This window comes from Mobula hypostoma, chromosome 17, assembly GCF_963921235.1.
Source record: "Mobula hypostoma chromosome 17, sMobHyp1.1, whole genome shotgun sequence".
Lineage (NCBI taxonomy): Eukaryota > Metazoa > Chordata > Chondrichthyes > Myliobatiformes > Myliobatidae > Mobula > Mobula hypostoma.
Window position 1 is genome coordinate 20,377,163 of NC_086113.1, and position 14,239 is coordinate 20,391,401.

Here is a 14,239-nt window from a genome sequence, read left to right on the forward strand (position 1 = left end):
CTAAGCAAATGCATGAAGTTACTTTCAGAATCAGACAACATAAGAGTCTGACAAAGGTGAACTGTCATGCCAAGAACTGCATAATATAACTGAAGCAGATAACAAAATCATCTAGATCACAATAGATGTGTCCAGTGTAAAACTGAAAATGGAGCTGGATACAGGACCAGCTTTGTCCATAATTCCAGAGACTGACTACATCAGACTGTTTACTAAGACACCATTAGAGATTACCTCAGTGTTGCAAAAGACTTACACAGGTGAATAACTGTCTCTCAAAGGCAAACCTAAAGTAAGTGTGATGCATGGAGGCCAAACACAACAGTTAGAGCTTTATGTATTGAAAAGTGGAGGGCCGCTACTTTCCGAATGTGAATGGTTGAGAAAAATCCAACTGGACTGGCATGCAAAGCTCTCAGAGTGACATCAACAGGCAATGGCAGCCCAAATGGCAGTACTTACCAGAGGTTGGCAAAGCTGCTTAATGCTAATGAGAAGGTGTTTGAGAAGGGACTAGATAAATAGATCGAAAGACTTGGCTAAAAGCTGTTCAGGATGCCAAAAAGTTCAAAATGCACCTCCATTACACCTAGGGGAGCACCTATTGACTTTGCTGGACCAGTCATGGACTCTGTTTCTGATTGCTGTGGATGCTCACTTAAAGTGGCTGGAGGTTATACCAATGAAGTCATCCACCTCAGCAAAGCCTGTCTCCGCTCTGAGAACTATCTTGGCCAGAAATGGCTTCCCAGAACAAATTGGACCACAATACACATCAGAAGAATTCCAGCTGATCATGCAGAAAAAAGGCATCAGACATTTCAAGTAAGCTCCTTACCATCCAACAATGAATGGGTTAACTCTGGTTCTCCCCCCCCCCCCGTCTTTCTCCCCGGACCTCCTGTCCCATGATCCTCTTATATCCCCTTTGCCAATCACCTGTCCAGCTCTTGGCTCCATCCCTCCCCCTCCTGTCTTCTCCTATCATTTTGGATCTCCCCCTCCCACTTTCAAATCTCTTACTAACTCTTCCTTCAGTTAGTCCTGACGAAGGGTCTCGGCCTGAAACGTTGACTGTACCTCTTCCTAGAGATGCTGCCTGGCCTGCTGTGTTCACCAGCAACTTTGATGTGTGTTGCTTGAATTTCCAGCATCTGCAGAATTCCTATTGAATGGGTTAACTGAAAGGTTTATCCAAACTTTCAAGAAGTCCATTAAAGTGTTGGATAAGGAGCATGTTTCTCTACAGCACAAGGCGTACAACTTCCTTTTTGTGCATCGGAACCCTGTTCATGCAATGACAAATCAAACACCTGCAATGCTGTTCACGTACAGGAATCTGAGACCTTGAATAGACCTCCTGAAACCAGATCTATAGAGGGAAGTGCAGAATAAACAGTTCAGCCAGTTACCAAGTGAATCAAAGAGGTCTGAGGTTGTACAGGAAGTCCTAGTGCGTGATTACTGAGAAGACAAGTGGACACCGGGTAGGATAGCTCTAAGAACTGGACCACTGATGTACACAGTGGATTTTGGAGATCTGACATGGATATGTCATGTGGACTAGATACTAGATACTTAACCATAAAACACACCCGAGTTGGCTGCATCCAACAAGACAGACACATTAGTCACTGGACTTGCCTCTCAGTTATGATATCGCTGACAGCAACATGACACTAGAAACAGAGAATGTTGTCTTAGACAAGATACCCGATACCACTCACTCCACAGGTCCAGAAGTGCTATTCTGAAAGAAACAGAGTACCACCCAAAAAACTGAATCTATTAAACTGTGAAGTTAGTTATGGACTGTTATTGTCAAAGCATATTTATTTGGAATATGGGTTTATGAAAGGGAAATTGAATGTTTCCTACATATACAGTTTTATATTGAATTAATCTAAAGGGGGTGGAAGCGTAATGTGTGGATATATATTTTTTGGAGCGATGAACTCCCCCCCACCCAGCACTATGTTGTCTGTGCAGGCGCTGTGCCCTGTGCATTGTTCTCTCTCTCTCACTGCAATGTGAATACACCAGTTAAAGCCATCTCCAGTGTGCATACTTTTATTTAATTGATATGTAGTTGCGCACAGACACAACAGAACCTATGAACCTCTGTTTTAAATATATCCAACAACTTGGCCTCCACAGCCATCTATGGAAATAAATTCCACAGATTCACCACACCCTGGCTAAAGAAATTCCAACCAACGAGGTCAATTTGCATGTTAAGAACATTTGAAAAAGAAAAATGGGTAGCAGCTTAGCTGGCTCCACTGTTCAGTTATACCAGTGCTGATCCTCATATTCTTTTACGACCATTAAGATATAGGAGAAGATTAGGCCATTTGGCCTATCTAGTCTGCTCTGCAATTCAATCATGGCTGATCCTTTTTCCCCTCCCCTCAGCCCCACTCTCTGGCCTTCTTCCTATAACCTTTGATGCTGTGTCCAGTCAAGAACCTATCATGCTCTGCCTTAAATACACCCAACAACCTGGCCTCCACAGCTGCATGTTGTAACAAATCCCACACATTCACCGCCATCTGGCTAAAGAAATTTCTCCGCATCCCTGTTTTAAATGGATACCCCTCTATCCTGAGGCTGGGCCCTCTTGTCCTAGACTTCCCCCACCATGAGAAACATCCTTTCCGCATCTACTCTGCCTAGGCCTTTCAACGTGCAAAAGGTTTCAATGAATCCCCCCCCGAATCTTTCTAAATTCCAGCGAGCACAGACTCAGAGTTATTAAATGTTTCTCGTACGATAACCCTTTCATTCCCAGAATCAAACTTGTGAACCTCCTATGAACCATCTCCAATGCCAACACATCTTTTCCTAGATGAGGAGCCCAAAACTGTTCACAATACTCAAGGTGAGGCCTCACCAGTGCCTTATAAAGCTTCAGTATCATATCTCTGCTCTTGTATTCTAGACCTCTTGAACTGAATGCTAATATTGCATTTGCCTTCCTCACCACCTACTCAACCTGTAAGTTAACCTTTAGGGTGTTCTGCACAAGGACTCTCTCAAGTCCCTTTGCATCTCAGAATTTTGTACTTTTCTCCCCATTTAGAAAATAGTCTGCGCTTTTATTTGTACTACCGAAGTGCGTGACCATCTATTTATTTTCCAACACTGTACTTCATTTGGCACTTTATTGCTGATTCTCTTAATCTGTCTAAGTCCTTCTGCAGCCTACCTGTTTCCTCAACACTACCTGTCCCTCCACCAATCTTCATGTCAGCTGCAAACTTGACAACAAAGCTATCTATTCCATCACCTAAATCATTTATATACAGGATAAAAAGTAGCAGTCCCAATACCGACCCCTGCAGAACACCACTAGTCACTGGCATTCAACCAGAAAAGGATCCTTTTATTCCCACTCGCTGCCTCCTACCAATCAGCCAATGCTCTAACCATGCCAGTAACATCCTGTAATACCATGGGCTCTTAACTTGATAAGCAGGCTCATGTGTGGCACCTTGTCAAAGGCCTTCTGGAAGTCCAAATATACAACATCCACTGTACTGCCTTTATCTATCCTATTTGTAATCTCCTCAAAGGATTCCAACAGGTTAGGCAGGATTTCCCCTTAAGGAAACCAGACTGACTTTGTTCTATCTTGTCCTGTGTCACCAAGTACTCCATAACCTCACCCTTAAAAATTGACTCCACCATCTTCCTAACCGCTGAGGTCAGGCTAGCTGGTCTGTAATTTCTTTTCTCCAGCCTTCCTCCTTTCTTAAAGAGTGGAATAACATTTGCAATTTTCCAGTCCTCTGGCACCATGCCAGAGTCCAATGATTTTTGAAAGATCATTACTAATGCCTCCACAATCTCTACCGTTACCGCTTTCAGAACCCTAGGGTGCAGTTAATCTGGTCCAGGTAAATTATGTACCTAAATCTTTCAGCTTTTTGAGCACTTTCTCCCTTGTAATAGTAACCGCATTCACTTCTCTTTTCTCACACCTTTCAACATCTGGCACACTGCTAGTGTCTTCCACAATGAAGACTGATGCAAAATACTCATTTAGTTCACCTGCCATCTCCTTGTCTCCTGTTATTATTTCTCTGGCCTCATTTTCTAGAGGTCCTATATCCATCTCTTCTCTTTTTTCTTACATACTTGAAAAAGCTTTTACTATCCACTTTGATACTGCTTGCTAGTTTGCTTTCATATTTAATCTTTTGCTTCCTAATGATTCTTCTCTTTGCTCTCTGTAGGTTTTTAAAAGCTAGCTTCTTGTTAATTTTTGCTTTGTTGTATGCCTTTTTTTTTGCTTTCAGATTAATTTTGACTTCCCTTGTCAGATACGGTTGAACTATTTTGCCATTTGAGTACTTCTTCGTTTTTTGGAATACATCTACCCTGCACCTTCCTCATTTTTTCCAGAAACTCATGCCATTGCTGCTCTGCTGTCATCCTTGCCAGCAGCTCCTTCCAATTTACTTTGGCCAACTCCTCTCTCATACCACTGCAATTTCCGTTACTCCACTGAAATACTGCTACATCAGATTTTACTTTCTCCCTATTTGTTCCTTTGTTCCTTCAACAGTCCAAAAATATCTGTTACTCCTGAAAAACCTAGATACTGTGCATCCACAGCTCTCGGGGTACACGATCCCAAAGATCCCGCTTCATATCAATACTAAATGGTTGACTCATTACAAGAAAATCAGCTCTGGTTCAAGAATTTTCATGTGAAGAACCCAGATTTTAACATGGAAATATAGTCACAGAACATGATAGCAGAGAAACAAACCCTTTGGCCCATCTAGTCAATGTCAAACCACTTATCTGCCTAGTCCCAATGATCTGCATCTGGACCATAGCCCACCATACCCCTCCCATCAAATTTCCCTTAAATATTGAATTAAAACTACATCCACCACCTTCACTGACAGCTTGCTCCTCAGTCTCACCACCGCCTGATTGAAGAAATTCCCTCTCATATTCTCCTTAAACATTTCACCTTTCACCCTAACTCATGACCTCTAGTTCTAGTGTTCCTCACCTCAGTGGAAAAAAAATCTGCCTGCATTTACCCAATCTATACCCCTCATAACTGTGTACCTCTATCAAATCTCCCCTCATTCTTCCATGCTCTAAGGATTAAAGTCCTAATCGATTCAACCTTTCCCCATAACTCAGGTCCTCAAGTCCTGGCAACATCCTCGTAAATTTTCTCTGCATTCTTTCAATCTTTTCTGTTCTACAGGTGACCAAAACTGCACACATACCCCAAATTAGGCCTCACCAAATCTTATACAACTTCAATATAACATTCCAAATCCTGTACTCCTGTAATATTTTATTTAGGAAGCCAGTGTGACAGAAGTTTTTACAAACCAATCTATCTGTGACACCAATTTCAAGGAATTAATGTATCTGTATTCCCAAATCCCCGTTCTACCACACTCTTCAGTGCCCCACCGCTCACAGTGTCAGTCCTATTCTGGTTTGTCCTCCCAAAATGCAACACCTCACACTTATCTCAATTAAATTCTCTCTGCTATTTTTCAGCCCACATTTCCTGCCGGTCTAGATACTGCTGCATGATTTGATTGTCTTCCTTGCTGTCCACTACACCCCCAGTATTGTGTCATCCACAAATTTGCTGACCCAGTTTACCACATTATCATCCAGACCATTGATACAGATGACAAACAACAATGGACCTAGTGCCAATCTTTATGGCATACCCACTAGACACAGGCTTCCATCAAAGAGGCAACCATCTATCACCACTCCTTGGATTTTCCTGTGTGCCAGGCTCATTGGCCTTTAATTTCCTGGCTAATTCTTAAAGCCTTTTCTAAATAATGGAACAACATCAGCTATCTTCCAATCCTCTGGCACCTCACCTGCTAGGGCCCCTGCAATTTCTACGCTAGCCTCCCACAGGGTTTGAGAGTACACCTCATCAGGCCCTGGGGATTTATCCACCCTAATTTTCATCAAAAAAGCAAACACGTCCTCCTCTGTGATCTGTATATTATCCATAACCTCATTGCTGCCTTGCCTCACTTCTATAGACGCTGTGTCCTTCTCCTGAGTAAATACAGATGCAATAATAAATCGATTTAAGATCTCTCTCATTTCTTTTGGCCCCATTCATAGATGACCACTTTGATCTTCCTGAAGACCAATATTGTCCCTTGCTATCCTTAATAGATAATAGATAATCCTGTAGATCCTTAATAGATAATCCTGTAGAAGGCCTTAGGACTCTCCTTCATTTGTCTGCTAAAGCAAACACTTATCTTCTTTTAGTACCACAGATTTCCTTCTTGGTGTTCTCCTGTACTGCCGTACTCAAGTCTTTATCTCATTTGTCCCTTCCTGCCTATACCTGCTACGCACCTTCTTCTTTTTCTTAACTAGGGCCTCAATCGTCTTCAAAAACCAAAGTTCTCTAAACCTGTCATCTTTGCCTTTCATCCTGACGAGCATTGAAATTCTGTACTAACGAAATACATTTACCCTGCCAATTCTATAATTTAATAAGATTACCTCACACACATAAATTTCTCAAATTTCTCCTCCATTTGTCAAATCCCCGCAGCCCCTTAATCAATATATGAAGTTTGACCATGAGCTGGACTGAGCTCCATGCAGCAGGCTGGCAGGATAACCTCATTTTATATTTAGCACAGTCCCTATTGATGTTAGCTGAATTCTCTTGAAAGATAAATGTACTGACTCATCAAAGGTATTACCAACCCTGTTGCCTCAGATTTTTGGGAACTGGTGCTGGGAGAGAAAGCTATTAGAAAATAATGTTTCTTCTGTAACTTTTTTTCCCTCCATCCTGAAAAAAAAGTTGATCCTTACTTCTAATGATAAAACAGTAAAATTATTTAAAATTAACCATTTTGGGAAAGTCCAGTGGATTAGTTCTTTATATACTCCCTCAGCTGACATTTGAATATGAAATCAGTAGTGTGTTTGAGACTTTTCAATATGCAAGATCAGGGAAATGTGAAAAAACCAGTTACATTGCACAATATACAAACTCTCTTACAAGCTCTAAGAATTAATTTGCTCTCACAATTACTATTTAGATATTAACAAAACACCCATTAACTTGAAGCCATTTGAGATTTATATCTTATTAGTAATGCCTGACAGGAGTAGTGGAGCCCTGAAGTAAATATTATACAGCTGTCAGCTAATGTTGACAAATTACATTCTAAAGAAACATCCATATGTAAAGGAGTAACTTTTGAAAGGTCCTAAACATTCTTAGATCTATAATATAAACAGTATGTTATCAGTTAGTCTTAAAAAAAGGGGCATTTTTGGTAGATTAGGTCTCTATATCTCCAAGTTCCCCTCTTTGAATTTCAAAACCTTTACTTGTACTTTCTGCAATAACATGTTCAGAGATGTATAAAAGAGAACATGGTGGACGTCAATAACTCAAAAAATTTGACTCATTTCCTGTGGAGAAATACCAGATAGTGACTTCTTTTCAACTTCTGATATTGAAGACACTCCCTAGAAATTATAACTGCATTGTAGCAAGTCACCTTTAGTCACCAGTGCCAAAAATTTACGAGACATTATCAATTATTTATGAGCTGCTTATAGAACGGCACCTCGCAGCAGAGGCCTTCAGCCATGATGTTGTGCCAACTGTTTAACATATTCTAAAAACAATTTCACTCTTCCCTCCCACATAGTTCTCCATTTTACTTTCATCTATGTGCCCATCTAAGAAACTCTTCAATGTCTCCAACGTGTCTGCCTCTGCCACCACGATCCACACCACTCTGTGTCAAAAACCCTCCTCTGACATTTCCCTTTGTAGCTTGCTCCAATCACCATAAAATCCTGCCCCCCACCCCCCATGTCAGCCACTTCCTCCCTGGGAAGCAGTCTCAGGCTATCCACTCTTCCTATGCCTCTTATTATCTATCAAGTCACCCCTCCTTCTCTCCAAAGAGAAAAGCCCTAGCTCACTCAGTCTATCCTCATAAGACATATTCTAATCCAGGTAGCTTTCTGGTAAATATTATGTGCGCACTCCATCTAAAGCTTCCACATTCTTCCTATAATGAGGTGTCCAGAAATGAACACAATACTCCAAGTGTGGTCTAACCAGGTTTTTATTGAGCTTAAACACTACCTCATCGCTCTTGAATTGAATTCCTCAACTAACAAAGGCCAACAGACCATACCTCTTCTGAACCACACTATCAACTTTCTCTGTAACTCTGAGAGACCCATGGACATCAACACACCACAGATATCCTTAACTGCCCTGTTGTATTTCACTCATTTTGCAGGCAATGGAACTGAATGGGATGAACAAAACTTGTGTTTGATATTTTCTTCTAATTTGTGCAACTGACTTCCAGAGCTACAGACAGTAGGACTGTGATGTTTGAAGGTTGTGAAGATCCTTACCCTAACCCAAAACTCAGAACGGATAGAGTTAAAAAAAAGTGACTTCAAAGTTCCCTCCATTTTTTTTCAGGTTGGCAGAATCGTCGAAGCCAACCTTAGACTTGAAATCGGCCCCTTGAGACACGTCATTACCCCACTTATACATTCAGTTACAGCTTTGTACAGTATTATTACGCATTTTAGAAGTAAACATGGTATTTTAGATTTCCAATTACTAGATGATGCTTTTTTTATATGTACAGCGTTCTTCATGCATTTTACAAATTCACCACAGCACACAAATGGAATTTTCCATCAATTGTTTTATACTCTCAAGCTAAATTTCAAAAAATACAGTCAAATCCGAACTGAAACCACTTTTGTGCTCGGAAATGAACGCGGTTAAGGACGAGAAATGATGGCTTTAGATTTCACTTCTGCTGTAAAGGCTCAATACTTCTCTACAAAACCAGCCGCCGACTCGGCAGGCTTACAAGCTGAGGAAAAGATCTATTTTGAGATTTCCCTCCCCATTTGATGCCCGTTAATGCGAGCAATCGATAGAGTTCACCTACTTGACAGGGATGGATCGCAGATATATAAACAAAGGACCGACTTACCTCCACCATGCATCTGACAGAGGTAAGGGAATCGCCAGACGTTCCCCAGCCCCACCGCGAACGAAATGCAGGCGAACACGAACTGCAAGGGATTGTCCCACGAAGGTCTTGTGTCTTCCATGTTGGAGAACGTGGAATCGTTTTAGCTGCGAGATGTTTTAAACGTATTACTGACCCGGTGATAAGTTGTTGAGGAACTGTCCAGGAATCTAGCACTGGTAAAATCATATGTTTAATTTTTAATCCTATTAACCATGACGTTACGGCAAATAGTTAACAAAGAGAAATGAGTCTCCTACGGATGTGCCGTGTAAGATATCTACCCACAACGTTTATTTTCGCAGAGAGCTTACAAGCTATTGGCTGGAATTGTAAACGGAGGATGGACAAGTTTTCGCAGTTTATAAATTTGCATTTGGTGCCGTAAATCGACTGTGATGGTCACAGGAAGTTATTGAAAAAAAGGAAGCGTGTAGCGCAGAAATTATTAACCAGTTAATCTACAATAAAACATTTGAGCCACTGAGTCATCGAACACTGCGGAACGGAACAGGCCCTTCGGCCCGTTTAGTTAATGCCGAATCGTTAGTCCCACCGATCCGCGGCGGGGCCATACCCCTCCCGTCCATTATCTATCCACATTTTCCGTTAATGTTGAAATCAAATCTACATCTACATCCACCACTTGCCCGTGTACAGCTCATTCCACACTCCCACTACCCTCTGAATAAAGAAGTTCCCCATGATCCCCTTAAGCAATTTCACGCGGGTTCAATTCCCGCCGCCGCCTGTGTGGGAGTTGGTATGATTTTCCATGACTATGTGGGGTTTCTCCCCACAGCCCAAAGACTCGCCGATTTGGCAGGTTAATCGGTTATTACAATTCGTCTCGTGATTAGACTAGGATTAAATGAAGGGATTACTGTGCGGCGTGGTCTGAAGGACCGGAAGGGCCTATTCCGCGCTTTATCTCAATGAATAAAATGTAGAAGGGACGGGCAGGAAGGCGGAGAGGACAGGGTGGCTCTGTAGGGGAAAAAATAAAATAAAATCATCAGAAAGAGGCGATGTGGGACTAGACAGTGTAGAATCGTTAGAGCTAGGAAACTACAAGGGTATAAAGACCCCGATGGGAGTAATACTGTATACAGGCCCCAAAACAGTTTACAGATCTACAAATCACACTAGGAGACAAAAAATAAATGCCAAATATGTATGGAGATTCAGAAAATCGGGTTTGTGCTGGATCCCAGGGGAGAGAATTTGTAGAACGCCTATGAGATGGCGTTTTAGAGCAGTTTGTGGTTAAAACCACTAGGGGATCAACTGTGTTGTGCGATGAACTGGATGGAATTGATTAGAGAGCTTAAGGTAAAGGACCATTAGGGAAATCGGTATTATAATATGACAGATTTCACTCTGAAATTTCAGGAGTATTACAGTGGAGTAGAGGGGATTACAGAAGCATAAGAGAGGAGCTGGCCAAAATTGATTATAAGGGAACATTTGCAGGGATGACAGCAGAGTGGCAAAGGCTGGAATTTCTAGGAGCAATTTGGAAGGCACGGGATTAAAACATCCCAAAGATGAAGTACTTTAAAGGTAGGATGATGTACCGTGGCTGACAAAGGAAGTAAAAGCCAACATAAAAGCCAGGAGGGCATATAATAGAGCAAAAATGAGTGGGTAGTTAGAGGATTGGGAAGCTTTTAAAAACAAATGGAAGGTAACTAAAAAAAAAGACATTAAGAAGGAATATGAAAGTAAGCTAGCCAGTAATATCAAAGAGGATACATAAATTTTCTAAAGATATATAAAGAGTAAAACAGAAGCGAGAGTAGATATTGGACTGCTGGAAAATGATAGAGAAGTAATAATGGGGGACAAGCAAATGGTGGATTAACTGAATAAGTATTTTGCATCGGTCTTCACTGTGGAAGACAAAAGCAGTAGGCTGGAGGATTAAGAGTGTTGGGGGCAGAAGTGTGTGAAGTTACCACTACTAGAGAGAAAGTGGTTGGTAAACTGAAAGTTCTGAAGGTAAATAAGTCATCTGCACCAGAGAGTTCTGAATGAGGATGCTGAAGAGATTGTGGAGGCATTAGTAATAATCTTTCAAGAATCAATGGATTCTGGCATGGTTCCGGAGGAGAGGAAAATTGCAGATGTCACTCCACACTTCAAGAAGGGAGAGAGACAGAGGAAAGGAAATTATAGGACAGCTAGTCTGATCTCAGTAGCTGGGAATATGTTGGAGACAATTATTAAGGACGTGATTTTTGTAGTACTTGGAGGCACATGATAAAATAGGCTGTAGTCAGCATGGGTTCCTTAAGGGAAAATCTTGCCTGACAAATCTGTTGGAAATCTTTGAAGAAGTAACAAGCAGGATAGACAAAGCAGAATTGGAGCATGTTGTGTACTTGGATTTTCAGAAGGCCTTTGATAAGCTGCCACACATGAGGCTGCTAAACAAGTTAAGAGTCCGTGGTATTACAGGAAACGTGAGCATGGAGAGAGCATTGGGTGATTGACAGGAGGCAAAGAGTGGGAATAAAAGGGATTCTTTTCCAGTTGGCTACCAGTGACTAGTGGGTGTTCCACAGGTGTCTGTGTTGGGACTGCTACTTTTTACATTATATGTCAATGATTTCGATGATGGAATTGATGGTTTTGTAGCCAAGTTTAGGGACAATACAAAGATCAGTAGAGGAGCTGGTACTTTTGAGGAAGCAGAGAGGCTACAGAAGGTACTTGGGTAGATTAGGAGAATGGGCAAAGAAGTGGTAGATGTAATACAGTGTCAGGAAGTATATGGTAGAAGAAATAAAAGCATAGACTATTTTCTAAATGGAGAGAAAATTCAAGAATCTGAGGTGCAAATGGACTTGAGAGTCCTCATGCGGGATTCCCTAAAGATTAATTTGCAGGTTGAGTCAGTGGTGAGCGAGACAAATGCGATGTTAGCATTTATTTGGAGAAGAGCTGAATATAAAAACAAGGGTGAAATGTTGAGACATTAAAAAGCACTGGTGAGGCCTCACTTGGAGATTTATGAGCAGTTTTGGGCCCTTATATAAGAAAGGATATATCCTGACATTGGAGAGTGTTGAAAGGAGGTTCATGAGAACAGTTCCGGGATTGACTGTCTTGTCATATGAAGAGTGTTTGATGGCTCTGGGCTTGTATTCACTAGAATTCAGAAGAATGAGGGGTGACCTAATTGAAGCCTACTGAATGTTGAAATTTCTCGTTAGTGTGGATGTGGAGAGGATGTTTCCTTTGGTGGGGGACTCCAAAACCAGAGGACGCAGCCTCAGAATAAAGGGTCCATTTAGAACACAGTTGAGGAGGAATTTCTTTAGCCAGAGAGAGGTGAATTGGTGGAATTCATTGCCATAGTCAGCCGTGGAGGCCAAGTCGTTGGATATATTTAAGGCAGAGATTGATAGATTCTTGATTAGTCAGGGCTTGAAGGGATATCGGGTGAAGGCAGGAGATTGGGACTGAGAGGGAAATGGATCAAACATGATGAGGTGGAGGAGACTCGATGGGCCAAATGGACTATTTCCACTCCTATATCTTATGGACCTAATCCGGGACCTCTAGTTATAGTCTCATCTGACCTCAGTGGAAAAACTTGCATTTACCTTCTATACCCCTCATAATTTTGTAAACTTCTATCTAATCTCCCCTCAATATTCTACGTTCTAGGGAATAAAGTCCTAACATTTCCTGATAACTCAGGTCCTTATGTCCCAGCAACATGTTTGTAAATTTTCTCTGTGCTCTTTCAGTCTTATTTACATATTTCCTGCTACGTAGGTGACCAAAATCTACACACAATACTCCAAATTAGGCCTCAGCAACGTCTTGTACAATTTCAACAAAGCATCCCAATTACTATACGCAGTACATTGATTTATGAAGACCAATGTGCCAAAAGCATTCTTTAGGACCCTATCTACCAGTGATAACACCTTCAAGGGATTATGGATCTGTATTTCCAGATCCCTCTGTTCTGCTACAATCCTTGGTGCCCCACTGCTCACCGTTTAAGACCTACTCTGGTTGGTTCTCCCAAAGTGCAACACCTCACACTTGTCTGCATGAAATTTCGTCTGCCATTTCTCAGTCCATTTTTTTTTCTGCTGGTCAATATCTCACTGCAAGCTTTGATAGTACTCTTTGTTGTTCACTGCACCCCCACCATCTGCAAATTTGCTGATCCACCTTACTACATTATCATTCAGATCCTTGCTATAGTTGACAAACAACAGCAGACCCAGCACCAATCCCTGCAGCACTCCACTAGTCACAGGCCTCCAGTTAGCGAGGCACCCATCTACTACCGCTCTCTGGTTTCTCCTGTGAAGCCAGCGTCTATTCTAGTTTATTACCCCATCTTGAATGCCAAGTGACTAAAGCTTCTTGACCAAATTGCCATGCAGGACCTCGTCAAAGGCCTTGCTAAAGTCCATGTGGACAACATCCACTGCTTTGCCTTCATCATCTTTCCTGGCAGCTTCCTCAAAAACTCTGTAAGATTGGTTCTACCTACCACACACAAAGCATTGTTGACTATCCATAATCAGTCCCTGTTTATTCAGATACTTACATACTGTATCTGGCCTCTTAGAATACCTTCCAATAACTTTCCCACTACTGATGTCAGGTTCACTAGCCTATAATTTCCTGGTTTATTTTTAGAGCCTTTCTTAAACAATGGAATAACATTAGCAATCCTTTAATCCTCTAGCACCTCACCAATGGCCAATGATGTTTCAAATATCTCTGCTAGGTCCCCTGTAATTTCTGCAGTAGCCTCCCACTGGGTCTGAGGGAAAACCTGGTCAGGCCTTGAGGATTTATCCACTCTAATTTGCCTCAAGACAGCAAACAACTCTGTCCATGACCTCGTTGCTGCCTTGCATAGACTCTATAGACTCTGTGTCTGTCTCCTGAGTAAATACAGATGCAAGAAATCCATTTAAAATCTCCCCTATCTCTTTCAGCTCCACTTATAGATGATCACTCTGATCTTCCAGAGGACCAATTTTATCCCTTGGTATCCTTTTGCTCTTAATATTTCTGTAGTTGCCCTTAGGATTCTCCTTCACCTTGTCCGCTAGAGCAACTTCACGCCTTCTTTCAGCCTTCCTGATTTCCTTCTTTAAGTGTTCTCTTGCCTTTCTTATACTCCATTAGCACTT

At 41.6% G+C, this 14,239-nt stretch overlaps 1 protein-coding gene across 1 annotated transcript in view; it reads right to left on the reverse strand.

Annotated features, from left to right (window-relative positions):
* The window catches only part of LOC134357883 (sodium- and chloride-dependent transporter XTRP3-like), a 53,618-nt gene extending 44,266 nt beyond the window's left edge, over window positions 1-9,352 (reverse strand). The window contains exon 1 of the mRNA XM_063069626.1: window positions 9,027-9,352. Coding sequence (XP_062925696.1) covers window positions 9,027-9,147 — 121 coding nt within the window. The 5' untranslated portion in view covers window positions 9,148-9,352. The remainder of the gene's footprint in view (window positions 1-9,026) is intronic.
* Window positions 9,353-14,239: the final 4,887 nt, after the last annotated feature.